This window comes from Acytostelium subglobosum (assembly GCF_000787575.1).
Source record: "Acytostelium subglobosum LB1 DNA, scaffold: scaffold14, whole genome shotgun sequence".
Lineage (NCBI taxonomy): Eukaryota > Evosea > Eumycetozoa > Acytosteliales > Acytosteliaceae > Acytostelium > Acytostelium subglobosum.
In genome coordinates, this window is record NW_012236519.1 from 258,365 (window position 1) to 285,955 (window position 27,591).

Below are 27,591 nucleotides of genomic sequence, written 5' to 3' on the forward strand. Positions count from 1 at the left end.
GTAGTGTGTGTGATTAGGATTGGTTGACAACAATATCCAACAACATCATCCAACAACATCATCCAACAACAATGTCATGGAGTCAATGATGTAAGGTTGAAAGAATAATGTGTATGATGGGTATGAGTATGAGGTGAGATAGTAAGTGGATGGATCTGCCAAGCAACGAGAATGATCTGGTTTACCATGAGCGTAGATACACCAATGAATACCATCTACCATACTTTTAGAGTAAGGTGGAGGGTGTCCATCATCACCATTCATTCAAATAAGTACAACAACTAGTTATTCAATTCAATTCAATTACAATATCATTTATACCAACAACAAAGATCTTTCATACTTTCACTCAATCAATATTTAATATATACATACATCTATTGTTAGTCTTTTATCGAGATATTGATCTGTCGTTTACGAATAAGTTACTCACATTGAAATTAAACAACAAACAAATTAGATCTGAACTCTCCTTTTACAGTAAGTATCAATCTATTCAATCATAATCAATCGAATCAATCAATCTTGAACAATCACCCCTTTTCTAAAAGAAGGGCGCATCACTCTGTTGTTTGTCCAGTCAATCACTCATGACAATGTTTCACAAAGGAACAACAACAACAAACAATATTCATCCATCAATTCATTCAACCCATCGTCAGCGCCTATCTCGACGACGATGTCGTCACACAATGTATCAAAGGCGACAACAGCACATACACACACACACACTCATACTTGGGTTTAGTCGTGACTATCCCATGCCAAGGAGTCTCGCCTTTCGCCACCACCATTTGTAATGTGAGTGATCTTAATAAGGGTCTGGAAGACCACTACAACCAACAAACAAAGTATTATTACTTGCTTTGATCAGATTGGTGCGTGCCCCCTAACCAACCCGGGTATCAGCCGGCAACTGATTGATTGTTGTGAGTGATGATTGATTGAGCATCTGATACTAGATTTAACGTCCAAGCAGCCAGTCAACACCAAGTCCATCAATCCATCAAACCAACAACAACAACACAAATATCAACTTCCAGTTGTACAACCAACCATCAAACAATCAACCAACATCAATCAAAGTTATAACTTATTCAACCAACTCACTCAAGTCCAACAGACACAACTCACACACACATAGATAGATACACACACAACACACTACATATCAACAACTACACACTTTCGTCTTGGAATAACCATCACTACATCAGATCAACACCCCCCTCGTCAACCTAACTGGGTTATTGCTGCATAGATTACCCCCACACCTCTCACTCACTCTATCAATCAATCAATCACTCTGGCATAGTGACCCCACACACCCTTTCGTTATCTATCACTCCCACACACACACACTCTTATCAATTAATCCCAAACTGATCAACACGAGCATATTCGTGTGAATGCATACATCCATCACCTACCATCTCTCCATCCATCCCCTGTCATCCATCCATCCATCAATCCATACGCACTATATATATCTATCACGTGATCACTTCATTTCTTCTTTAAAACACAATAATCAAACAAATAACATAATTTGATTTGTTAACCTTACCTTCTAAAGTAGTAGTCTTATAAATATATAATATATAGATCATCAGCCGGCAAGCAATACTGGACGACCAAGCCGACTGGAACATCACCATCCCCATCACAATCAACATCAGCTTCAACACACTCAACACACACAAATATAAAAGACGACAAACTGATCAGATGATTTTGAGCACACTTTGGACGATATCAACAGGCTCAACATCCATATCATATTTGGACCAGCTGGTTTACTGTTTGACATCAGTGACATTCATTACATTGGTACTATTGGCATTCATCCTGCGATATTATTATTCAGTGATCTATCAATCATCGCCATATCCCAACGCAGCCACACAATACTCTGCAACAATGTCCACACTTCACACCAATCTACTATCTGGACATCTTGGCAACACACTTACAGATAACTTAATATATCGCAATTCAAACAACAACAATATCGAGCGTATATTATCTGATGGCCAATCATCATCTTCATCTTCAACATCAACATCATCATCAACATCTACATCATCAAAGTCAATACTTAATGGTATGGAATAATTCCAGGCCCACCACGGCCTCACCCCGCGACCCCCACCCACACACTAACCCACCACACACCCAAACGATCAAACAGAGAAATCATTAGTACAATTATCTGATTTGAATAATATATCAGTTGGACAGTTCTCCATGGCTGTTGGCAACTGTATTGAGGGCGACATTGGACATGTGGCCGATAAGTTCTTCTTCCAGGTGGTCTCTTTCGATAAACAGGGCTGCAAGAAGACGACTGGTGGCGACTTGATCAAGGTGAGCATCCGCGGCATCGACTTCCACAACATCATGGACGACATCATGGCAGAGGTGGTCGACAAGCACAACGGCACATATCACGTCAACTTCCAGGCTTCGCGCTCTGGCCACTACCACATCAGCGTGTTTGTCAACCACGTCGAGCTGCCCGACTCGCCCTTCACGGTCAACGTCGAGCCCGTGGCATACGCGATGATCTTTGCCGGCTCAGACAATGGTGTGGTCGCCGGCGAGGAGTTCACATTCGACATTGCTCCAGCCCACACACCATCCCACCGCATCATGGACAAGGTCGACATTGAGACCTACTTCTGCGAGAATGGATCGCTCAAGAAGACCAACAATGGCGAGATCTCATTGTTCTCAGCAACAACCGGTCACGAGTTCCAGTATCGTGGCAAGCTGTACAAGAGCGGCGAGTACATGCTGCAGGGCTCAGTCAACGGCGTCGTGGTCTTTGCCAAGAAGATCCGCGTCCACCCTGGCCCAGTGTCAGCTCGCTTCTCCTACTTGCAGTGGGACAGCAAGGAGTTGATCTCGGACAACAAGATGTTCATTCTCGAGGATGGCCTCACCGAAGCCGAGTCACAACTGCGCTTCCTCATCCAGACCAAGGACCAGTTTGGCAACAACACCACACCCGCCAACATTGCCACCGACTTTGCCATTGAGGTCGTGCGCAGTCTCTCCCCAATCTCCTCCTCTTCATCAGCTGTCGACGGCTGCACCAAGGACTCGGACAGCGCGATTGCTGGCGACGTCCAAACCATCCAGCCAACATTCCATCAGGACTCGCGTGGTCTGGTCATGAGCATTGCCATCAAGAGCTGTGGATGGTACTGTGTATCAGTGCGCGTGGGTGATGTGCCCATTGGCAACAGCCCATTCACATTGATCGCCATCGACCAAGTCGACTGCTCCACATTGTCCACAATCTTCCAACTCGGTCAGGCTGCCTCCTTCAACTGCCAGCTCGAGAACAACAACAAGTTGTCCAACGTTTCACTTCACATTTCGCCAAATGTATGTCCTCCGCAGCAATAGGTATGGGGATGATCAGGACGCGCCACATACAAGATGACTAACATCACCTCGCTCACTCACAGACCATCCAGATAACTCAAAGCAGCTTCTTCAGAACTGTGATGTTGCATGAGTTCTCGATCAACTCCAGCATTCAGATTAAGTTCAAGAGTGACTCGGAGATTTTGATCAAGGACGGCAACAAGGAGGTGTGCCTAAAGGACTGCAAGAGCAGCTTCTTGATCATGTTGACCTCGCTCAATCTGCTCTGCAGCCAATCGGACCCAACGTTCGAGTCCAAGCTCCGTCTGCTCAAGAGCAGCCTGAGCCGTGCCCAGACCGGTGGCAAGGTCGTGCCACTCAAGTTGAACATCGCCTCGCGCGACAACCTGCTTGAGGAGTCGCTCGACATGCTTAAGAACATTGACAGTCGCGATCTGACCCTTTCGCGCATCATGATCAAGTTTGCCGATGAGGAGGGCATTGACTTTGGAGGCATCTCCAAGGAGTGGTTCGGCAAGGTCTCCGAGCAGATGGGTACCAAGTCCATCAATGGATACAATCTCTTCGAGTCATTTGGCAACAACCGCCTCTATCAGCCATCACCATTCTCCAACATGGTGTCAAACTACCGCACTAGCTTCCGCACACTTGGTCGCCTGGTTGCCAAGTCAGTGTTTGAGAGCATTGTCAAGGCCGATCGCCACCTGTCCATCCGCTTCACACCAAGCTTCTACAAGCTGCTGCTCAACCAGACCGTCTCCATCGAGGACGTCGAGGCACTGGACGCCGAGCTGTATCGCAACAAGTTTAGCTTCATCCTCAACACACCAATGGACGAGGTCAACGAGATGCTTGGTGAGCCACTATACTTTGTGCGCCACATCCACAACTCGCAGCCAGCCATCGATGGCGACAACCACGTGCAGCGTGAGCGCGCCGTCAATCTCAAGCCCTTTGGCAACCTGATCCAGGTGACAGACGACAACAAGAAGGAGTACCTGCAGCTTCTCGCCAACAACATGCTGTACGGCTCGATCAAGACCCAGATTGAGGAGTTCAAGACCGGCTTCTACGAGCTTATCCCACTACAAGCTATCCAGATGTTTGATTGGCGCGAGTTGGAGGTGTTGATCAACGGCAAGGGTGACATCAACATTGATGACCTCAAGTCGCACTCCAACATCACCGGTGTCGTCGCCAACGACATCACCGAGAACTTCTGGAACATCCTGGCCAACTTCGACGAGAAGGACAAGAAGAAGTTGCTCAAGTTTGTGACTGGCTCCTCTTCCGTCCCATTGGGCGGCTTCTACCAGCTCTACCCACACTTCACCATCAACATCACGCCCACCGCCAATGTCCACCGTCTGCCAGTGTCGCACACCTGTTTCAACCGCATCGACATCCCCAAGGCATGCACATCCTACGACACACTCAAGCAGAACCTATTGACTGCAATTGAGGCTGAGGGCTTCTCGCTGATCTAATAAAACAAATGGAAACGATAACATGTTCCATATTGATTAATGGTAGAGCCGACTCTACCCTACCCTATCCTATCCTAGTAGTCTCCTCTTTGCATTGCGTATGAACAATCAATTAATCATTCAATCAATGATTGTTGTTCGTTTTATTCTCCAACATATGAGCAATATCTGGTGGACCGCCACCCATCTGGAAGTCGGGGTCGTGTTGCTCGGCGGTGGTAACGGCTAGTTTGTACAGTGTGACGAACACTAGGAGATGTAGCAGCACTGAGTAGATGAATAGGAACAGACGACTGTACTTGGTGGATAGGAAGAACCTGGATGTGTTGAGTATCACCCTCTCCGCCGTGTTCATCTCCTTGTATCTACGATACTTCTCCTTCTTGTTGAACGACAAGAACGGATTGATACTGTCCTCATACAGCTTGCCATACTTCTCCTCTGTATCATTGTTGGATGTTGATGCTGTTGTTCCACCTCGCTCCATATCATAATTTCTCTTTGGTAATTGTTTGATTTAGTTAGTACGATTCATCGATTGATTGATGGATGGATACATACATCACCAGCTCTCTTGGCATTACCAGTGATGACGCCACCTCCTCTGTTCTTGTCATAACTCTGTAGGAACCTGATCTTCTCGTAGAGCTTGATGTTGTCTTGCTTCAAGGAGTGTACCTCTAATTTACATGTTTCCAGTTGCTTCTCCAACTGTGCCTTCTCATTCTCCAGTTGTAGGTTCTTTGTTTTGAATCTATCTCTTTGTCCAATGACTATATCCAACATCTTGTCATCCTTTGATTGCACTCCTGTTAAATCACCAGACGACGCTTGTGGAGTGATCTGGGTGATGCCACTGTTGGTTGAATGGCTAAGACTGGAGATTGGCGACGATTGTATGAGTGATGCCAGGTCATTGGTTGGTCCGCTCTGTGATGAACGCAAGTTGACGTTGCCACTGTTGCCACCGCCTCCTCTAACTGCCAAGTCCTCCTCCAGACGCAGGATTAGTGCGCTCTGCTCGACCTGGATTGACTCTAGTTGCTCAACCTGTCGTCTTGACTCGTCCAGCTCAGACTCGTACGTGCCAATGGTCAGTCGCAGCTTGGTGAGATCATTCTCCAACTGACGATTCTTCTCCTTCATCGGCTTGTCATTCTGCTGATTGGACGAGACTACCTCCTCCGAGCCGACGATTGCCTGTAGAGTGGCAAGCTCTCGCTTGACATTCTCATAGTCGGCTGGTGAAGGGTTGTTCTGAATGAGCTTCTCGAGATTGAGTATCTTCTGTCGCTCGATCTCCAACTGTGAGAATGTGTCCTGATAGGCAGCCATTTCCTCCTTCAACGTTTGTTTGCTCTCATTCAAAGTGTCATTCATCTTTGACATCTCTGACTCCCTCTGCAACAGCTCAAGTTCCAACTCTGCAATGCGCTTGGCCAATGGCTGAATGGCATTCTTCTCCCTGTTTGTTTGTTCGTGTGAATCAAGTATGTCAGTCGAGGTCAATGTCTCGTCCTCCCATCCATCAAACATATCGATCCATACTTCATTGACTCCTCTCTGAGTGATGAGTTCTCAGTCTGCAGTGTGGACAACTTGGTTGATATCCTCTCCATTTCATTCGTTAACATATCAATCTCACTTTGCTTGGATGACATCTCATCGTCTATGATTGAGTGAGTAAGTGAATGAGTCGGTCATTCAATCAAACGTGTGACATAACATACCATGCATGACCTTGATGTCAAAGATCTGTGTCTGATTCTGATCATGAGTCCTGGTGATCTTGTTGAGCTCCTCTTGTAGCTGTCCCACTTGACGATCAAGCTCTTGGTTCCTCTCTTTGAGTACGAGCATCTTGGTCTTGTACTCTTGACGAAGTTCTTGCTCGCGATTAGCAATGATCTCTGCGGTGTTTGATTGGAAGCTTGACTCGTAGTCCTTGATCTTGTCCTCGAGGCGACGGATTGTGACCTCTTGGTTCTGGATCTCCTGGAACTCCTTCCTGAACTCAGAGAGCTCGAGTTGAAGCTTCTTGTTCTCAATCTCGAGCTTGGCCGTTGAGTCTACCTTTGCGTACTCATCAAGTGCGGCGTTCAGTGCTGGCACTGGGTCTGCCGCCTCCATCAAGTCCTTATAGATACCAAAGAAGCATGTCTCTGAGAACTTGCTCCTCTTTGTCAACTTGTCCACCTCCTCCTGGTATAGCTTCAGCAATGCGCCAAATGTCTTTATCTTCTCCTCATCCACAACCTTTTTGAAGTCTGTTCGCGGCACAACATGTTAGTGATCTTCATTCAATCACTCAATCAATCATACTCAGTCAAACTAACAACATACCTTGTGTCTGCTTTGCCAACACCTTACGTGATTGGACACAGTCTTCTTTGATGGTGGCGATCTGTGCTACAAAGGCATCCAGCTCAGACTTCTTCTTCTCAATGTTGAACTGCTTCCATGCATTGAGGATGTCCATGAAGGACATTGATTGTTGTTGTTGTGGCTGTACATGTTGTGTTGGAGTGGCTGGTGCAACAGGTGATTGCTGTTGTTGAAAGTTCACTGGTATTGGATTACTGCCTGCAGATGGTGTACCAGTCTGTGACGTCGATGTCAATGGCAATGGTGTCAAAGGCGTTGACGAAGTTGACGGCCCCTGTTGAGGAGACGAAGGTGATTGTAGATTACTACTCATTGTATTGTATTATATATAGGTATTATATATATACAGATACTACAACATTGTAATAAAATGATTGAATGAATGAGTGATGTTGAAGGTGGGGCACACAAGTAGAAGTGCTTGCGTGGTCCAAGTCAACACCCTCATTCACTCTTTGACTCATTCAAGCACACACACTAACAAAGAGATAGATAATGGATGATTGCGAGGCCAAGTCATGATCAGCTAGTTATATATATATACTGCCGCTGGTCATGTTTAATAAAGTTGTTGATGGGGATGAATGGATTAGATCATACTGCCATCTGTAAGTGACTCGTCATGAAGATGTGACGAATCAGTACTATGCATCAACTCGACAGAGTAGTTGATGTTACTGCCAGACAGTCGATTCTTGAGTGCATGGATAAGGTATAGCTGAGTGGATAATGATATCGCCAACAATACCAACAGCCATGGCAACACAAAATAGTAAGGCAAGAACCTAAATGCAAAGTATGATATAGCTGTACTCATTGACATTACGAATCTTGTTGCTATGTTGATTGAATGAATGAGTATGTATGAGTATGAAGGCATGAAGGAATGGCATGGATACAAGAGATACATACAGGAGTATTGGGAGATGTTGTTGGTTGGATAGATTGAAGAGATGATGGCGAAGATATAGATGGATTGAAGTGAGTCGAACATTCCATTGAGTGCAGAGGCAAAGTAGAATGGTAGTACGATGGCCTTCTCACGACCGATACTTGAGAGTGTTAAGGAGAGTGGAAGTAGTACCAACATAGCCAGAAGCATTGGCTTCTTTCCAAGCTTATCATGTAGCTTGCCCCAAATTGATGAGCCGGCAACAGCAAACACTCCAAACATGACCATCACGAATCCAGTCTCTTGCAATCCAACCAACACTGGTATAATGCTAAAGAAGTAGCCTTGACTATTTGGACATATGGTTAGAATGTGGGTCCACTCATTCAAACATAACAGCGCGGTAACATACGTTTGACCTTGGAGGAAGAGGACAGGCAGTAGTAGGAGGATTCTGGTATCTTTGAAGCATTTGAAGACGTGGATGAGGGTTTGGCGTACGTCGTGATTGGACTCTGTTGTCTTTGGTGCCATGGATGCCAAGAGACCAAGAAGTATTGATCCAACCGTACTGAATGATCCAAATATTGCCAGTTCCAAGTTGACAGAGAAGTTATGTTGCGCAAATACACCAGACAAGGCATTACCTGTGATACCGCCACATGTATATATACCCGTGAACTTGATTGATTGATTGATTGAGTCAGTGAGTTGAGCTGAGTAGAGTGGAATGATCAATCCAAACAAACTTACAATTGCTGAATAAGTTCCAACTTGTGAAAGAGGTGCTGCGCGACTTAGGTAGGTGGGCTGGCTAGTCCAGAGGACTGCCGCGCCAAGACCAATAATCATGGATGCTGGATAATAGAAGAAGTTGAGCCATGATGTTGAACTGATTATAAACAATGCATAAGTGAGGCCAGAGAAGAACAATGATTTCCTGTGATTGGTGATGTGGATGGGATGGGATCATTCCATGTATGTGTGTGAGTCAATGACCATGATCACGTGAACACTCTGGATATTCTGGATACTTACACCAAACCAATCTTCTTGGATAATACTGGTGAAATGAAACAACCAATTCCAAAGAAGAAATAGAGCAATGCCAGACCAAATGGACCATCATTCTTATGAATAACCGAACTTATATTCTGTGTTGGTGTGACTGGAAGTGGATTGAGTGAGCGAGAGTGATTGATTGAGTTGGTGGAATAGTTCCAAAACGAGTGTATGTACTTACATCCCATAAATAGAAATAGGAATCCAAATGATAGATGGATGGTACATAACATCTCACGTGATATTGATCGTAACATTCCCCATAGTCCTTTGCGATTATGATTGTTGTCATCCTTTACTGCTTGACCATGGTCCAAGTCCATTTCCACCATGTCATGATCATCATAATCAATATCCTCGTGTGTTTGAGTGTTTCCTGACATTTCCAATTTATGTTTGGTCTTTATATTAACTTCATTGTTGGCATGTTTGGTCAACAAGTCATCATCTTGTGCATCATCTATATATTCATTGACATCTGTTGATATGATCGCACCTTGATCACCAGTCCTATCTTCCCCACCATCAACCACTACTGACGACATCTGATCTAATCTGTCTCACTGACTTGACTGACTTGACTGAGTCCTAGTCACCTGAAATATGTATTTGTATAATTATAATGTAATAGTATTACTTGTGAAACTAAACAGGTCAGGTCAGGGTCAGGTTTAATGTTTATTACGATGCCATCCATTCATTCATCTGGCTTTGCGTTTGGCTTTGGTGGTTGGATGTGAACCCTGGGCCAAAGCCACTAAAAATCGATTAACCGGTGTTTTTTTGATCGTTTGCTGATCAAAAGTGTGTTGAATGGTGCTCTGAGGGGTGCCAGGGACCAAAGGGACGCGTCCCCATCTTAACTCATATCGTACTTCATGAATGCATGTGAATGAACATTGTCATCCAAGAAGTGGCTTCTCACAAGTCGCAACGTATCCAAGGTGCTCACCCAACCTGCCATTGGGATATCGCTCGAGTAAGGCTTGCTTGAAGGACTCGTCAAACTTGTCGATCAGGGTTGTTGGAAGTGATTGCTTGACAGTTGTAACAACTGGATTGTAATCTATCAGTTGAACGAATGTGTCGATGTCAATGTCATTGGTTTGGCGTGATGCTGTGATGTCGATGTTGATGAATCCTGCATCCTGTAACAGTCTCTCAAACACTTTGGTATCCGACAGCGATGATACTGGCGCCTGTGGAGGTGGGGGTGGCGGCAGTCCCGCTGCACTATATAGCCTCTCCACAGCGATGCGCGCCGATGAACCAAAGGGCGAGGGTGCGGACCATGATGTGATGACGGCGCGGCCACCAGGCCGCAGCACACGGTACATCTCCTTTGCGCCCTTCAATTGATCTTGGAAGTATATTAACGCGAACAAGTTGTAGGCGTAGTTGAATGTGTTGTCAGCACACTCCAAGCACTGACCATCCATCACCTTGGCCTCGATTGGGAGTTCGGTGTAATCATGTTGTTGTTTCAGTTTGTTCTTTAGGATGTTGATCATTGAGTGCGAGTAATCAGTGGCCAACACTGTGCCACCAAAAGGCTTGACTCGCTGTGCTGCCGGAATAGAGAGTGCACCAGCACCTGTGCCAATGTCGATGATCTTGAGGCCAGTGGGTAAGCTTGTATGTGTCTCATCATTAACAGGTATCGTCTTGTCCAATGCTACCATTGCATACTTCCTTGTAAAGTTTGTGATCTCCATAATCTTATCATAGTTTGCAGCAGAGTCGTCCCATCCTTCCTGTGTCTGTTCCAATGTAGTCGACATGATGTGACGATGATTATGAGCATTCGACATGTTGGTGTATTATATGTTTGTTTGATTGATTGATTGAGTGAATGAATGAGTTATGATAGTCTCGCAACATTCTCAAAATTATGAAGAAGACGAAGAAGTCTGGAATAGTTCCAGCCAAAGCCCCCACCTCTCCCACACTCAATTCAATGACTTTATAACAAACATCGTCTTTATTAACTTAGAAATGCCGACTACTTACTTCTCAGCAACAGCAATGTAGGCAAGGTACTCACCGCCCAACTGACCATTTGTGAACTTCTCGCGTAGGGTCGCGGCAAAGGTGTCGTTGAACTTGTGGCGGATACTCTCTGGCAATGAAGCCTTGGTGTTGGTGATCACGGGGTTGGAGTCGAGGAACTTGATGAATGTGTCAATGTCAATGTCGAACGACTGAGCCGATGGTGTGATCTGGACGTTCTTAAAGCCAGCATCGACCAGCAGCTTCTCAAACACCTTGGTGTCGGCGAGTGATGAGACGGGGAAGTAGGCGGGTGGAGGTGGGACTGCCAGGCCAGCCTCGCTGTACAAACGAGTGAGGCATGCACCCATCGACGAGCCAATGGGCGATGACTGGGACCACGAGGTAATGGCCGCCTTGCCACCAGGATGCAACACACGGTACATCTCCTTGGCACCCTTGAGTTGATCGGGGAAGAAGATCAATGCAAACACGCTAAAGGCGTAGTCGAATGTGTTGTCGGCACACTCCAAGCACTGACCATCCATCACCTTGGTCTCGATAGGGAGGCCACCAATCTTTTTGTTGAGTACGTTGATCATTGATGGTGCAAAATCTGTGGCGAGCACTGTGCCACCATAAGGCTTGACACGCTCGGCTGCGGGGATTGACAAAGCACCTGAGCCTGCACCAATATCAATGATCTTGATACCACTTGGCAGAGTTGTATTGGGAGGTATAGTTTGGTCAAGTGCCACCAGTGCAAACTTCTGAGTAAACCTCGACAACGACATCACTTCATTATAGTTCACGGCTGAGCTATCCCATCCCTCCATAGTCTGCTCCAAAGTGATTGGACGTTGTTCTTGAGCACCAGACATTATATGATTGATTGATTGATTGGTATGATAGAGTGATTGGAGGTGTGAATGTTTGATTGAATAACGAATGAATGAAGTGAGTGTATGATCATGATCACCTGATCATCAAAAAGTGTCAGTTCTTGGAACATCATTCCAAATGTAACCGGTTATATCCTTTTATGGTAGTAATCATTTTGATTGGCTGATCAGTCGACTAATCACTTCTCAGCAATGGCTATGTAGGCTTGATACTCGCCACTCATCTGTCCACTGGGGAACTTCTCGTTTAACACTTGAGAGAATGTGTCGTTGAACTTGTGGCGGATTGATTCTGGAAGTGAGGCCTTGGTACTGGTGACGACAGGGTTCGAGTCAAGCAGTCTGACGAATGTATCAATGTCAATATCCAATGAATGTTGTGTTGGTACGATCTTAACACTCTTGAACATATCAGACAGGTGTAGATGATCGAATAGTTGATCGTCTGTTGAGGTCGGTACGTAGGGTGGAGGGGGTGGGGCTGCCAGACCAGCCTCACTATACAGACGTCCAATGGTTGTGCCAAACGAAGACATTAGCGGCGATGACTTGGACCACAGTGCGATGATGGCCTTGCCACCTGGACGCAGCACACGGTGCATCTCCTTGGCGCCCTTGAGTTGGTCGGGGAAGAAGAGAAGGACAAAGATGCTGTAGGCAAAGTCGAATGTGTTTTCGGCGCACTCCAAACACTGACCATCCATCACCTTGGCCTCGATTGGGAGGTCACCAATCTTTTGATTGATGATGTTGACCATCGATGGGGAGAAGTCAGTCGAGAGCACTGTTCCACCATATGGCTTGACACGCTCAGCGGCTGGGATTGACAAGGCACCTGAGCCAGCACCAATGTCAATGATCTTGATACCACTTGGCAGTGTTGTATTGGCTGGGATTGTTTGATCAAGTGCCACCAAGGCATACTTCTCAGTGAACTTGGTCTTTGCCATCATCTCATCATAGCTGGTTGCAGAGTTGTCCCAGCCCTGTGGCGTCTGTTCACGTCTAAGTTGTTGACCACTTGTTGTATTAGACATTTGTATTTGTTGTTATTGATTGTTTGTTTGTATGATTCAATAACTAAATCAATCATGATCAGGTGATGATCTTCGTCAGGAGTGAGAGTGTGGTTGATCATCATTCCACTCTACTACAGTGAAGTGATCATGTGTGAAAAGATACAACACTCCTGAATGATGTTATAATGATAACAATCGTTAACCAATAGGTAGAGAGTCCATCCATCATAATCACTTGTTGATTGACTTGATCGTTAGTGAGAGTAACGTTGTATCAAGTTGAACTACGTAGTAGGTACCAGGCAACACTCCCAGGCCCACAATAGAGATGCATATGGAGGGAAGGAAGAGGAGGAGTGTTATTGACGCGCGCAATCACATAAGGACTAATCGTCATATAACACTGTAAGCTTTATCCTTGCAGTCCTCACAACTTCAAGGGAAATGGACTTGTCTGTTAACATAACACCACACAGGTCCCAACCGGGACATGTCCACATGGCAGGACAACAGGGTCACTGACTGAGGTATTAATAGTACGTATAACACATGTATCTTTCGTTCATTCGCTCTTTCAATCATTGGGACATGGTCGAGTTGTGATCCAAGGGAGATACCAACACCTATTAATGTATTAATGATTGAATGATTGATTGAATGAATGAAGTGAATGGGGTTAGACAACCTTGTCAACGAGCAGTGTTATGACCTTTGATCCAAGGGATACTTCAGTGTCTCTCAGGTATTAATGTGGTTCCAAAGGTACACCAACCATTCAAACTTAAAGGATATCTGAATGGAAATGACCTGCTATGTGCACGAAAACCATCAATGTCCTCGTCTGGACCCTGCAAATATCGTGAACAAACGAAAGGTCATGGGTCCTAACTGGAAGTTCAAAATGTCAAGGATGTGTCGGACATGTCCAATTCCAATGCCATCCCCGTCTATAAATAAGTGTCTAGATCCATGGATCATCAATCATATCATCAATACAATTATCTCTCTATCTCTCTATCTCTCTATCAATCAATCGATTAATCAATCAAATAATAAGAATGAAGTCATTCCAAGTTATCGCCGCCTTGTTGTTGGTCACCATTGCTTTGGCCCAAGCCAGAAACGCCTATTTTGTCTTCACCGATGGATCCCGTTCCACCGGAAAGGCTGACGAGTTTGTCATCAAGTTATCTGACCCAGCCCTGATCCAGCACGCCCGCGCCTTGTTGAGCAACACCACCCAGGACGCCCCACACATCATTGGAAAGGTCGTCAAGGAGCCCGTCTGGTACAACTGGGAGTGGTCCTACCATCTGAACACCTCCACCATCAAGTTCTTTGACTTCAACGCCGAGGCCTGCGACGCTGATATTGCCTACGTTGAGGAGCATCTCGCTGAGGTCGGAGGTCAACTCCTTCCAGGCAACACATGGTGCTCATGGCAGTCGTACCTCGACCGTGAGCTCTAAGAGTTCCACAGTAGTCCATGACCATCCCATCCATTCTCCATCAATAAACCTTCACATATGAGAGTATCTCATATTACCTTTATCGCTCATCCAAAGAATAGAATTGTTTGATTGATCGCCTGCCATCAAGTAAGTCAAAGGTAGCCACTGCCTGGATCTTGATTGAGTTAGTTTATTCGAACAACGAATGAGTGATCGAACAAACATGTGCATGCGTGTTTGATTGCTGACTATCTTGGATCATGTGATCGATCACTTGATCAAGTCTCTGTAGTCACCTCCCATGGACTTGAGCGCCTCGAACCAATACTTCTCATCCTTGCCAACTTTGAAGAACTGCTGGTTGGTGCAGTCGGCTTGGAACCACGCACCCTCGTCAATCTCTTTGCGCAGTTGACCAGGGCGCCACACTGAACAGCCGATCATCATCATGAGCGACTCGGTCGCAATCTCCTTTGATTTGATCTTGTCGCCAATGTCCTTGAAATTGCCACCGAGATACAGTCCGTCGCGAACCGTCTCGGCGCCAGGCAGGTTGGCGTATTGATGCAGGACCTGAGCCTGCGGCAGACCCTCCATGCCCTTGGCAAAGAAGCCGTGCTGCTCGATCGAGCAGGGTCCGCCGCGGAACCACGACGTCTTGGTGAAGGGCGACAACGGTCGCTTCATCGAGAATCTAAAGTGCTGCATCAGGTTCTTCGAGTACGAGTTGTTCTTGATGTGCGCCGTGCTATCCATCGACTCTTGCAGCAGACGGATGATGTTTGACGTTGGGATCGGCTGATTGATGATGAAGCCATAGTGTCTATCGTTGCTGCTGTGTGTGATCAGGATCACTGAGCGGCTGAATGATGATCCAAGCGATGGATGAGAGACGAGCAGTGTGCCAGCCTTGACCTCCTTGGAGTCGATCGTCCAAAAGTTTGGATTGGCGATCAGAGGTGGAGAGGCGACCAATCCAGCGGCCTTTGCCAAGGCGTCAGCTGTCGCGGCTGCCGACACAACCATGTTGTTACTGTTGTTGTTGTTGTGGATGCCAGCAATGTTAAATATATCTTTTGATTCGACGTGCATATCTTTGTTGATGATGTTGTTGATGTTGTGTTGTGCTAGCATGGCAATCTCATCCATTGATACATTTCCTGTCTTTGTTGATGATGTTGATGCTGATTTGGATGAACCTGTACCTGATGGTGTTGTTGCTGATGATGACGATGATGTAGCATTTCCTGTTGTGCTTGACTTTGGTGATTCCAAATCACTAACGATTGAGTTGAGATCAAAGTTTGAGGCTGCAACCTCTTTCTCCAATTGCTATTCATGTCATTCGCGAATGAGTATAGTGATGTCGTGAGTGAGTAATGCATTCCCGTCACGACAATCAATCATGTCATGTCATGTCATGTTCATACCTTCTTATTAAAGGCTGTGGCCAAGTTCAAGTTACGTAATACGAAGTATCCATCACTAAGACTGTTATTTACATCCTATATGAATGATTGAATGAGAATGAGAATGAGTATGAGTATGATGAGTGCACTGTCTTGATGTGATACAGATACACATACGTTCTGAGAGGTGTAGGTATAGTTGACATAGTGTCTGAACAACACTTTGAGGTTCTGTGTGAATGAGACGCTTGGTAGGAAGAAGGTGGGCAGTTGGTATCGCAGAGTAGGTGGTGTGACAAAGTGCGCCTTCAACTTTGGATTGCTATCGAATGTATTACACTTCCTCATCAAGTTCCTATAGAGGTTCAATGTAACACGTCTGTTGGTAGCATGATTCAAGCTAGCCATATGTATATATCTTCTTTCTTTCTTTCGTTTGTTCGTTCGCTCGTGTGAATCGTTCGTTTGATCTTTCGTTAGTTATATATTAAATAAATAGATGTATGAATATGTATATGTAAGAATGAATGAATAGAGATGAATGAATGAAGGATAAAGTTGAAGAGAGATTGAAAAGGACCAAAGTGTGTGTGTTCTTCAGAAGACGAAGACATGTCACACATTCGTTTGAGATTCCCCACTCAATCCCCCGCATTCTACAACTCTAATAACTGTTGAGTAGTCTACAACAAACAATAACATATATACATATAAGATTGATCGAATGGCATTGTCATTGGCATTGGTCTTACGACTACCAAGTACTCAGTGTCGAGCTGGTACATTACTACTCCGCAACAGCATTGGATGTACCAATTTCACATCCATTCGCCACTCTCACATCTTAAGATCATCTACATCAACATCAACATCAACAACAGCATCAAGGCGATACTATACAACAGATAATATACAACAACAACAAGAACAAGAGAAGGATCAAGAACAAGGACAACATGTTATACCAACAAGTACTAGTACAAAGAGATATAGTAATATGGATATGTTCTTGGAGAACATTACATTGATAAACAATATAACGATACAGTTGACATCGATGGAGTCTTTAAAGGCTGAGCCAACATTGGAGAATGGTAGATGGTCAATGTCTATACCAAGTACATATGACAAGGGTCGTATACTCTTGCCATTGTTACTTAGCAAATCACTTCATCAACGCTTCCCCAACATGACCGAATCATACCTCCTATCCTTTGTCCGCTTCATCACCCTGCCCTCCATGCTGGCCAGCATCTTCAAGCATCTCAAGCTCGAACAATACATTCCAACAGTCGCTCACAAAGATGTATGTACTCGACTCCATCAGTGGTCAGTTGCGCACATGGAATGATCCCAGCCCCTGACCTGACCCTCTCCTCTCCACGACCTCTAGACATCAATCTCATCAGCCGAGAGAGTACAGATGTATAATACATACTTGTTGTCATTGATTGGACAGATGTGCAATGATAAAGACGAGCAGTATGTTGAGAACACTTTGTTGCCATTATTCACGGATTACTTGGACAAGATGTCGGATGCAGAGTTTGATCACTATCATCTGACCAAGCGAACAAGTCTAGTTGACACGATGCCCAACATTGATATTGATCGCAAGCCTTTGCCCGCATGGTTCCCAAGCCTCTGTCTATCAATCCTCAAGAAGGCCGACCATCTCCAGCAGCTCAATCACCTACTCAGTCAACATGGATACCCTCCAAGCCACTCACAGTAAGTAGAGACATATTCCTGCCGCGAATGTCTGGACAATGTAACATAACACCAACTGACGCCACTCCACGCCACAGACTGATACAAGAGACATCAAGAGGAAGCAGAGGATCATTGTTCTTCTACGTGTTGTACGCCCAACAGAACGAGTCGGCCAAGCCAAAGATACTTGGATATGGCGCAGGACCATCGACCAAGCAGGCAAAGTCAGACGCAGCAACAGACTCACTCATCAGGTTGTTATACAGCCCGAAGTTATAAAGATCAACGACAAAGACGATGACGACTATGATGATATGTTTGTGTTATATGTTGTTGCGCATGCAAGCATGTTTATTAGTCTGTGCACAACTGAGCCAAGTACTGTGTGAAAGAACAGGATTATCAGTCCTGTTGGGAGGATCAACAACGACAGGAGGTAGGTTGGTAGGTGAGGTGGAAAGGTGATCGATCGATGATTGATTGATTGATCAATGGGTTGCCAGGTTGCTTCTGCGAGGATGTTGGTGAATGTTCCAACAGGATTGATGGGCGAGAGGTTTAGTGCCCCTCTATTCTCTCTATTGGGTGAATGATTGATTGAGTGGAAGTTGGAAGTTGGAAGTTTGGTTGTCTTTTACATGGCCAGTTGAAGGTGATAGTGTGGTTGATAGTGTAGTTGTTGTTGTTGCTGCTGTTGTATAATAGAGGGGCAGACCTGCGCACAAGAGTAGTGATTGTTTGTTGTCGTGATCACGACTCCGCCAAAGACGACGGAGTAGAGTCAAAAGTCGCTGTCGGAAGAGTCAAACTCGTTCTCCTCACCTAGGTTGTCGTAGTCGTTGAGTGTGGCGAGGTCGAGCTTGTAGCGCAGAATGCCACCGAGACCTCCGAAACCCTTGGTGAACTGCGAGCCCTCCTGTGAACGGTTGGAGATGAACTCGAGGTGAGCACCGAACGAGCGGTAGTTGTTGGCGAACCACTCGACCAGGGGCATCTGGTCGACCATCTCGTACTCGAGACCCGACTCGGGGTCCTTCATGAAAGACTGGTCCTTCTCCTGGTCCTTGGTCAGGTAGAGCACGGTGTCCTTGTCGTGCGTTGGCAGACGGATGACGTAACGTGTCACCTCGAGGTTCTCAAAGACGATGAGGGTGAGCACGGCGCCCATGTCCAGCGCCTTGATGGTGTCGGCCACACCAAAGCACACCTTGCCACTGTCCTGCGCAATCTCGTCAAAGAAGGCGGTGATCAGCTTCTTCTCCTGGACAAACTTGACGTTGGACAGCACCTCGGCCGACAGCTCAATAGCCTGGTTGAATCCATTGTCGCCACCATAAGACACATCGACAATCTTCAACACCTTCTCACGAAGACGCTGATCGAACATATCAGAAGTGTTCAAATCATTCTTAAAGTCAGCACTACCGGCAATGATCAGTCCACTAACGTTTGGCTATAATAGTTGTTGATGATGGGAGTGGTGGGTCATGGGTCAGTACATGTACATGTGATGTGATGTGTTCGACTCGAGTCTGTATCATACTCTATCATTGGTAATGTAGAACTGAGTAGCAAGCTCAGACACCTTGCGGACGTAGTTGTGACGCTTCTCGAGACGAAGACGGGCGAAACGAAGGGCAGACTGACCTCCTCTGCCGTGCTTCTTGGGCAGATCGACTGTGATCTTGTGGAGGACGGTACGGGTGCTACCGCACAGCACACCGAACAAGGCTCCGTTACCGTCGACAATGATGAATCCAAACTTCTCGTCCGACTCGAGCAGCTCGCCAAGAGCGGCCGTGTGGAACTTGTTGTCGCACAGGTAGAGCGACGTGTTGATGGGCTTGAATGGCTCAATGTCGATGTTGACCTTCTTCTCCTTGCCCTCGTCCGTCATGATCGTGCCACAGTAGATCACCAGTCCGTTCTCTGGCACACGGTTATACAACTTGAGACGCTGCTGGGTCGACGTGATGGCGCCGAGCACCGACAATCTATTCACTCTAGACTTAATGTTCGAAGCAGTTCCAAACTCATCAGCAAGCATCTTTGACACCTTTGCGATCTGATCACCTGGACGAATGATCAAAGAGATCATAGATGTTCCATTACTATATATATATTCACATGTTAGTCTTGTCTTTGTTTGATTGATTGATTGATCGCGAGAGAGATAACATACCCTCTGGCAGCCTCGAGGTTCTTGATCAACTTCTTGATCTTCCATTGCTCGACTTGCTTGTCCAACTCTGCGTTCTCCTCACCTGGGTTTCCGGACATTGTTGTGTGTTGTGTGTGGCTGTAGGGTGGATGGTGACTGTCAACACTTCTGTTAATGATATAGTTATATAACTATATATTGCTTGATGATGATATCTCTCAAGAAATTGAACAACTCGCTCGAGTGAATGTGTGTAAGAGTGTTTAGATGTTAGAGGTTAGGTGTGTTAGTGTGTGAGTGAGTGGACGGATGGATCAGGTTGGTCTCAGTCGTCTCTCACACAGACACACACTCCAATCACTTGACGAATATAAATTAAAATAAATTTAAAAAAAACAACAACACGACACAACAACACTTCATGAACATGTTGAGAGGATGATCAGAAGAATGGATGAATACACAACCAGCCAGTAACCATCGAGTTGAACACAACCAAGCGATAGGATACATATGTATGTTGAAGTGAAGTGAAGATGACCTGGCCCGACTCCTTGAATCATGCCTTTCTGGACCATGGTGACAACCATCATCACATGTGCCAAACAAATACAACCTTCATAGAATATGATTGAATATCATTGATTTGACCAAATGTTCAGGTTTGGATTGTTGATTGATTGATTGAATGCATGATTGAATGAATGCCGCATGGCATAATTCGAATGCCACCCGACATAATAATATAAGGTTGTAGATCTATTTACGAACGAACGTCAGTCTGAGATGGAATCCATCCTCAATAAGCAACTCATCGATTGTATAAGCTTTCATGATCGATCCATCATATATATATATAAATATATTGTAATGACAATAATCATCGATGTAAATGATAATCATCACCTGTCAACTCGAAAGAACAAAAGAGCAAGAGCGAAAGAGTATGTGTGTTTGGTGTGTTTATCGAATGGAACGGAAGGTGTGTGAGTTGGCAAGAATAACTTCCATTTCGCAATGAAAGTTCACACAACTTGTTTGGATCGCGCAGACCTTCATGTGTCTGTTGATCAACTTCATGTCCTCTTCTTAGCGTGTTTGGTTGGGTGGGGGTAATCAATAGGAGGTGGTGAGGTAAGCAAGCCAGTTCCCTCCTGATAACCTTCCTTCCATTAATATCCGTGTTCTAGAACTATCCAACAGACTCTACATAAATAGTTTCAACTTCATTATTACTTCAATATAAGTTATACACTTACAAATATATACATAACAACAAGTTACCTACATCTAACAACTACACATATAAAGAAATGACTGTTCCAACATTGACTTATGTATGATTCAAAGTGTGATTGATCGATTGATTGGAATGATCCCATACTGACCCCACCACCCACTCACTCACTCATTCATTCAAATAGTTCAACGGCAGAGGAAAGGCTGAGATCATCAGATTGATCTTGACATACCTAAAGATTGAGTTCAAGGATGAGCGTCTTACCGCTGGTGTCCCAGAGGAGCTGAGAGCCAGACTTCCATACGCCCAGGTGCCACTGTACCAGGACGGCGAGATCACCTTGGCCCAGTCGGCTGCCATCAGCAGATACATTGCCAACAAGCACAACTTTGCCGGCGCCAACGCCGTCGAGAAGGCTCTGGTCGACGCCGTCGTCGACAGTGTTGCTGATGTCATCGCCCCATTCCGTGCCGCCACCGACGACGCTGCCAAGCTCAAGTACAAGAACGAGACTCTGCCCAAGTTTGTCGGCCGCTGGGAGGCCAACCTCAAGGCCAACGGAGGCCAATACTTTGTCGGCTCTGGCTACACCTGGGGTGACCTGTGCATCTACTACGGACTGTTCTTCCTCCACTCCAGCGGCTTGGCCGAGGAGCTCAAGCAGTTCCCCACCCTCTCTGCCTTCTACACTGCTATCGAGTCCATCCCCCAGATTGCTGCCTACCTCCAGGCCCGTCCAGTCACTGCCTTCTAAACAACGTAGATGGTTGCAATCATCACACCGGTTGCATCCGGGGTCGTCGAGTCGTGGTACACTACAACTACTAGATCGACGGGAATAATTATCCGTGGGCGTCCACATCACGCGACCCATGCATCCATGCATCATTCATACATTAAACTTCCCCTTTTGTAACATCAATAATAATAGCTTCTGATGAGTGATGGTCTGTACCATTGAATAGTTGAACGAGGGTTCAGGAGTTGGTAGTTTGGAAGTCAAAGTTTAGTTCGGTCCGAACATATATCATATCTTATCATCATCATCAATGAATCCCATCCATCTTGATCATTATCTTAATTACGTAGTTGTACGCATTCGACCCTCAATGTAGGGTATTGCTGGTCTTACAGACCTGGACACCACCAACAGACCCTTGTCCAGGTCCAAGGTTACACCAAACTTCAAAGCCAACCAACAAAGGAACACTTCAGATGGCAAAGTGTTATTCCGTCACTGACTCACTTTGTTCGCGATCCATTCATTCTGCTCAAATAATGAATGAAGATAATGTATGAATTGAATGAACTGACCAATTGAAGGGGGTGAGATTCTTGAACGTATCATACTTTACAGATGAATGTTGTTGATATTGAATAGGTCGCCCAAGATGGTCGATGATCGATTGACAGGTCGGGGGTGGGGTGGTGCAAGGATGAGCCCATCCAGCCATCTTGGGTGACACTTCTCCCAGTTCTCGGCAAATACCAGAAGTGTCACTCAACCCCACCCCAATGTTCTATAATTGCAAACAACCCCCACCTACAAACACTCAAAACACTTCGTCTTCAACCAAATAAACCATCAATCTTTGCAAGGCCTCGCCTTCAAACACCTCAAACACATGAAACAAATACGATACTATGTCCAAGTCAACGGAAAACACACACCAAACCATCCAACCACACTAACCCACACCCTGCAAACGAACCTTGTGTCAGATGCGTGTGGGAATTATTTTGTCTCCTTTTAAGGAAGTATCACACACACGCATCACAAAGTGTCAATGGATTGTGACACTTATTAGAGGTTCGCCCGTGCCCATTAGTGTGGGTCGGGTGGGGGTTGGATTGACAATCTGTCTATGAGCGTGTGTGACTTTGTGTTAGTGTATGTATGTTCTGGATACTCATTAACACACACGCTTGGAAGTGTTGAACACACCCTAGAGCCAGACAAAGAACCTAATTATCTCTCAATTTAATTAATATTATAATAATAAGTTAAGTTAGTGACATACTTTGAGTTATCAATCCCTTCACTCAACCATTTCTAGAATTAACACTTACTTATACATATACATTCATACAAATTCAAACACATCCTACACTCACACTATTACTTTCACACACTAATAATAATAATAATAATAATTAATTCTTTGTATCAATCAATTTAATATATATAAATAATAACTACTTAACTTTGGAATATTTTTTAGTATTATATGCCACAAAGGATATATAATACTTTAGATATAAACGAAACTGACAACAACATCACCAACTTTGATTAAAGTACTTAGAGGAGTGATTCGATCAACCAAAGAGTATTCTTAACTTGTAGGTTTCCAACACATCTATAACTGGAATTATTCCTTTATATGACTAACTAACCTTGTAATTAATTAAATAGAATTAATTATGTCACCACCACAAGAGGAAGTTGCAATTGAATTAGGTTCACCACAATCACCAAGAGAGAGACAGGAGACACCTCAACAACATCATGATGGAGATCAGGCCAACCAGATTCCATTGTTCTTCAATGTTGAGAAGCAGAAAGTTAGAAAGAGATTGAGATTGAGGAAGAGGATCAAGGATAAGATCAAGACCAAGATCAAGAGAGAGGGAAAAGAATCAAAGGAGGAAAAGGCACTCAAGAAGGAGCCCTTGGACACTTCTGACTTGACCGTAAGTACAAATCAAATAATCAAATCAATTAATCAATCATATAAATCATACTAACCATTTATTAATATTTGAACAATTTAGAATGATCATACATTGTCAATTGAGGAGTTGGCTACCAAGTTCCAAACAAACATCAATTTCCAGGACCCAAAGAATAGTTTTGTAAGTTATAATCTATAATGTTTGCACTGATGAGATCCATCATACTAATATATGTTATAAACAAATAGGGATTGACATCACAAGAAGCAGAAGTAATTTTTGAAAGGGATGGTCCCAATTCATTGACCCCAACAAAGCCCATTCCTGCATGGGTCAAGTTTTTGAAGCAGTTCATTAGCTTGTTCCCTGCGATGCTTGAGATTGGTGGTATCCTCTCATTCATTGCTTATGGTATCGATCCAAAGACTGGACAAGATAATGTATGTATATCTATCTTGTTCAATCAATCAACTCATTCATACTAACATTCAATCAATTAATAGTTATACTTAGGTATAATTCTTTGGGCAGTTGTAATTATAACATGTACATTTACATTTATGCAAGAGTCCAAGTCAGCTCATGTGATGGAGGGCTTCAGAAAGTTGGCTCCATCAAGCTCAAAGGTGATGAGAGATGGACATCTCGTTGAGCTCAACTCTGAGAGATTGGTCGTCGGTGACATTGTGCACATTCGAGCCGGTGACAAGGTACCAGCCGATGTCATTCTCCTGTTTGGACATCACTTCAAGGTGGACAACTCATCGCTCACCGGTGAGTCTGAGCCACAGAGCAGGATCGCCCAATGTACCGACGAGAACCCATTGGAGACCCAGAACCTTGCCTTCTACAGTACTCTCGCCGTCGACGGTGACTGTGTTGGTATTGTCGTATCCACTGGAGACAACACAACAATTGGAAAGATTGCCAAGTTGGCCGCAAAGACCAAGTTGCAACCAACCCCAATGCAAAGAGTAAGTAGTACACTGATCATTGATCAAAGATCAATCAGATTAGAGTCTAACATCTTCATTCAATCAATCAAACAAGGAATTGGAGCAATTCATCAAGATCATCACTGTCGTTGCCATCTGTGTCGGTGTTACTTTGTTGGTGATTGGTTTCGCCACGAGTGTCAAGTGGATCTTGGTCATCATCTTCACTATTGGTGTTGTGGTGGCTCAGGTACCAGAGGGTTTGTTGCCAACTGTAACAGTATCGCTCACATTGACAGCCAAACGAATGGCAATGAAGAATGTACTCGTCAAGAACCTGCTGGCTGTCGAAACATTCGGCAGCACAAAGACAATCGCCTCCGACAAGACCGGTACACTCACCCAGAACATCATGACTGTAGTCCATCTCTGGTACGACAACACCATCTACTCGTGTGATCCCAGTGCCACCACAAACTACATGAACAAGGACAGCCAGACCTTCAAGTCCCTCTACAAGGTCGCCGCCCTTTGCAGCAAGACCGTCTTTGACCGATCGGACGGCCCAATCGAAGATGTCCCCATCCAACAAAGGAAGTGCATCGGTGATGCCTCTGAGAGTGCCCTCCTCAAGTTCAGTGAGRAACGTCGATCCAGTGGAGGAGTACCGCAAGCAGCATCCCAAGGTGTTTGAGATCCCATTCAACTCTCTCAACAAGTGGCACATGACCATCTGCCAAGACGGAGACACAAACAAGTTAGTCCTGTTGATGAAGGGTGCTCCAGAGAGGATCATCAGCATCTGCTCCAACATCCTGATGAATGGAGAGGTAGAGCCACTATCCGACAACGTCCGCCAAGGATTCCAAAGTGCCTATGAGTACCTGGCCGGCAAGGGCGAGCGAGCTCTTGGACTGGCCATGTTGGAGCTCGATCCAGCAGTGTACCACAAGGACTATCCATTCGACTCGGACGAGAAGAACTTCCCCACTACCAACCTGACCTTTGTTGGCCTGACCACCCTGATGGACCCACCCAGACCAAGTGTTCCAGATGCCATCGCTCTCTGCAAGCGCGCTGGTGTACGTGTGATGATGGTCACTGGTGACCATCCATTGACCGCCACCTCCATTGCCAAGCAAGTAGGCATCATTGAGGACGAGACCATCAACGAGATTGCCAAGAGAGAGAACGTCGACATCTTTGACGTAGACTTTGAGCGTGCAAAGGCCGTCGTCATCCCAGGTTCAAGACTGGACGACATGACCCAAGAGCAATGGAACATGGTACTGGCCAAGAAGCAAGTTGTATTCGCCAGAACCTCACCAGAGCAGAAGCTCATCATCGTCGAGCAATGCCAGAACAGCGGAGACATCGTGGCCGTCACTGGAGATGGTGTCAACGACTCGCCCGCCCTCAAGAAGGCCGACCTCGGTTGCGCCATGGGCATCACCGGAAGTGAGGTGGCCAAGGAGGCCGCGTCCATTGTTCTGCTCGACGACAACTTTGCCTCGATCGTCGCCGGTATAGAGGAGGGCAGAATGATCTTTGACAAGTTGAAGAAGTCCATCTGTTACACTCTGTCCTCGAACGTGCCAGAGTTGATCCCCTTTGTCTGCTTCTTCATCTTCAAGTTGCCCACCGCCCTGTCTGGTATCTTGATTCTCTGTATCGATCTGGGCACTGACTTGGTGCCCGTAATCTCATACGCCTACGAGTACGCCGAGATGGACATCATGAGCAAGCCGCCAAGAGACGTCAAGAAGGAGCGACTGGTGTCTGCCAAGCTGGCCGTGTTCTCTTACATTTGGCTCGGCTTTGTACAATGCGCAGCTGGCTTCCTCAACTTCTTCCTCATGTTCTACTGGGACTACGGCCTCACTCCACACATGCTCTGGTACACCAGCTCCAAGTACTTCATGATCGACAAACCACAACCCTTCCACGGCTACAATGGTGACGAGCAAAAGCACATCCTACGCAAGGCCCAGACCGCCTACTTTGTTGCAGTTGTGCTTGTCCGACTTGGTGCTGCACTCTCGTGCAAGACCAGAAAGCTCTCACTCTTCCAACATGGCTTCAGGAACATGGTGTTCAACTTTGGTGTCATCTCAATGATTGCCGTCGCCTTGATCATTGCCAATGTGCCAGGCATCAGCAGCTTCTTTGGCACTGAGCGAATCAGTTGGAAGTACTGGCTGATCCCACTTCCATTCGCTGTGTTCCTGGTCGCGGTCAACGAGATCAGATTGTACCTCATCAGGAACTATCCCGATGGATGGATAGCAAGACACCTTTATTGGTAGATCCGCTGTCCATTCCAATCCCTATCCAGGGGGGGCACACTACCCATCAATACATCTCTATACTACCATTTGCAAACATATAATAAACAATGCAAGCCCGCACGAGGGTGTATATCTACATCTTTCCATACTTGACTATGTTGTTGAGATCAGTGATCACCAGCGATACGTATTCTGTCTCGAAGCAAACATCCAGCGCAGCCATGGTAGTATCATGGTGACAAGAGTGTACACGCCAAGTCCAATGAAAAAGAACATCCACTTCCAACCAATCCTAACAAATGATCTTTGAAGGAATGGTATCAAACCCTAGATAGATAGTAAGGACATGATGATCGATCAATCAATGTACTTTCGAACAAACAATTAGTCCAAGACATACTGTTGGATGAAGATATTCATTGATTGCTTCCACAGAGTTTATCAATTTATCAAGTCGCAACTCAAAGGCGCTTGTCACAGGAGCTAATGATAGCCGTGTTGGTATGTGAGTTGGTATGAATGAATGAATGAATGAATGTACGTTGATGGATACATACGAACAACTTTAGGTGAGTATGTTAACAAT

At 45.4% G+C, this 27,591-nt stretch overlaps 12 protein-coding genes across 12 annotated transcripts; 5 read left to right on the forward strand and 7 right to left on the reverse strand.

The window, feature by feature from the left end:
• Nucleotides 1–1,728: 1,728 nt before the first annotated feature.
• SAMD00019534_071060 (hypothetical protein) lies at nucleotides 1,729–4,883 on the forward strand (the record flags this gene model as incomplete). The annotated part of the gene is made up of 3 exons (XM_012897513.1): nucleotides 1,729–2,104; nucleotides 2,192–3,393; nucleotides 3,477–4,883. The coding sequence occupies 3 exons, from the start codon at nucleotides 1,729–1,731 to the stop codon at nucleotides 4,881–4,883; spliced, it is 2,985 nt and encodes a 994-aa protein (XP_012752967.1).
• Nucleotides 4,884–5,007: 124 nt separating this feature from the next.
• SAMD00019534_071070 (hypothetical protein) lies at nucleotides 5,008–7,581 on the reverse strand (the record flags this gene model as incomplete). The annotated part of the gene is made up of 5 exons (XM_012897514.1): nucleotides 5,008–5,382; nucleotides 5,445–6,348; nucleotides 6,432–6,552; nucleotides 6,614–7,150; nucleotides 7,227–7,581. The coding sequence occupies 5 exons, from the start codon at nucleotides 7,579–7,581 to the stop codon at nucleotides 5,008–5,010; spliced, it is 2,292 nt and encodes a 763-aa protein (XP_012752968.1).
• Nucleotides 7,582–7,857: 276 nt separating this feature from the next.
• On the reverse strand, nucleotides 7,858–9,479 carry SAMD00019534_071080 (hypothetical protein; the record flags this gene model as incomplete). The annotated part of the gene is made up of 6 exons (XM_012897515.1): nucleotides 7,858–8,105; nucleotides 8,181–8,509; nucleotides 8,573–8,841; nucleotides 8,914–9,100; nucleotides 9,199–9,328; nucleotides 9,404–9,479. The coding sequence occupies 6 exons, from the start codon at nucleotides 9,477–9,479 to the stop codon at nucleotides 7,858–7,860; spliced, it is 1,239 nt and encodes a 412-aa protein (XP_012752969.1).
• Nucleotides 9,480–10,124: 645 nt separating this feature from the next.
• On the reverse strand, nucleotides 10,125–11,033 carry SAMD00019534_071090 (hypothetical protein; the record flags this gene model as incomplete). Its single annotated transcript, XM_012897516.1, has 1 exon — nucleotides 10,125–11,033. One exon carries the CDS (start codon nucleotides 11,031–11,033, stop codon nucleotides 10,125–10,127), a length of 909 nt encoding a protein of 302 aa, XP_012752970.1.
• A 195-nt stretch (nucleotides 11,034–11,228) lies between these two features.
• Nucleotides 11,229–12,098, reverse strand: SAMD00019534_071100 (hypothetical protein; the record flags this gene model as incomplete). Its single annotated transcript, XM_012897517.1, has 1 exon — nucleotides 11,229–12,098. A coding segment is annotated over one exon (870 nt), but the record flags the coding sequence as incomplete, so codon positions are not given.
• Nucleotides 12,099–12,292: 194 nt separating this feature from the next.
• On the reverse strand, nucleotides 12,293–13,150 carry SAMD00019534_071110 (hypothetical protein; the record flags this gene model as incomplete). Its single annotated transcript, XM_012897518.1, has 1 exon — nucleotides 12,293–13,150. One exon carries the CDS (start codon nucleotides 13,148–13,150, stop codon nucleotides 12,293–12,295), a length of 858 nt encoding a protein of 285 aa, XP_012752972.1.
• A 1,019-nt stretch (nucleotides 13,151–14,169) lies between these two features.
• SAMD00019534_071120 (hypothetical protein) lies at nucleotides 14,170–14,598 on the forward strand (the record flags this gene model as incomplete). Its single annotated transcript, XM_012897519.1, has 1 exon — nucleotides 14,170–14,598. A coding segment is annotated over one exon (429 nt), but the record flags the coding sequence as incomplete, so codon positions are not given.
• A 258-nt stretch (nucleotides 14,599–14,856) lies between these two features.
• Nucleotides 14,857–16,412, reverse strand: SAMD00019534_071130 (hypothetical protein; the record flags this gene model as incomplete). Its single annotated transcript, XM_012897520.1, has 2 exons — nucleotides 14,857–15,504; nucleotides 16,167–16,412. Coding segments are annotated over 2 exons (894 nt in total), but the record flags the coding sequence as incomplete, so codon positions are not given.
• Nucleotides 16,413–16,989: 577 nt separating this feature from the next.
• Nucleotides 16,990–17,984, forward strand: SAMD00019534_071140 (hypothetical protein; the record flags this gene model as incomplete). Its single annotated transcript, XM_012897521.1, has 3 exons — nucleotides 16,990–17,298; nucleotides 17,386–17,723; nucleotides 17,801–17,984. 3 exons carry the CDS (start codon nucleotides 16,990–16,992, stop codon nucleotides 17,982–17,984), a joined length of 831 nt encoding a protein of 276 aa, XP_012752975.1.
• A 502-nt stretch (nucleotides 17,985–18,486) lies between these two features.
• SAMD00019534_071150 (hypothetical protein) lies at nucleotides 18,487–19,985 on the reverse strand (the record flags this gene model as incomplete). The annotated part of the gene is made up of 3 exons (XM_012897522.1): nucleotides 18,487–19,158; nucleotides 19,249–19,816; nucleotides 19,888–19,985. The coding sequence occupies 3 exons, from the start codon at nucleotides 19,983–19,985 to the stop codon at nucleotides 18,487–18,489; spliced, it is 1,338 nt and encodes a 445-aa protein (XP_012752976.1).
• Nucleotides 19,986–21,179: 1,194 nt separating this feature from the next.
• On the forward strand, nucleotides 21,180–21,860 carry SAMD00019534_071160 (hypothetical protein; the record flags this gene model as incomplete). Its single annotated transcript, XM_012897523.1, has 2 exons — nucleotides 21,180–21,203; nucleotides 21,291–21,860. The coding sequence occupies 2 exons, from the start codon at nucleotides 21,180–21,182 to the stop codon at nucleotides 21,858–21,860; spliced, it is 594 nt and encodes a 197-aa protein (XP_012752977.1).
• Nucleotides 21,861–23,530: 1,670 nt separating this feature from the next.
• On the forward strand, nucleotides 23,531–27,023 carry SAMD00019534_071170 (hypothetical protein; the record flags this gene model as incomplete). The annotated part of the gene is made up of 6 exons (XM_012897524.1): nucleotides 23,531–23,800; nucleotides 23,882–23,962; nucleotides 24,031–24,222; nucleotides 24,286–24,756; nucleotides 24,833–25,355; nucleotides 25,459–27,023. 6 exons carry the CDS (start codon nucleotides 23,531–23,533, stop codon nucleotides 27,021–27,023), a joined length of 3,102 nt encoding a protein of 1,033 aa, XP_012752978.1.
• Between the last annotated feature and the right edge of the window lie 568 nt (nucleotides 27,024–27,591).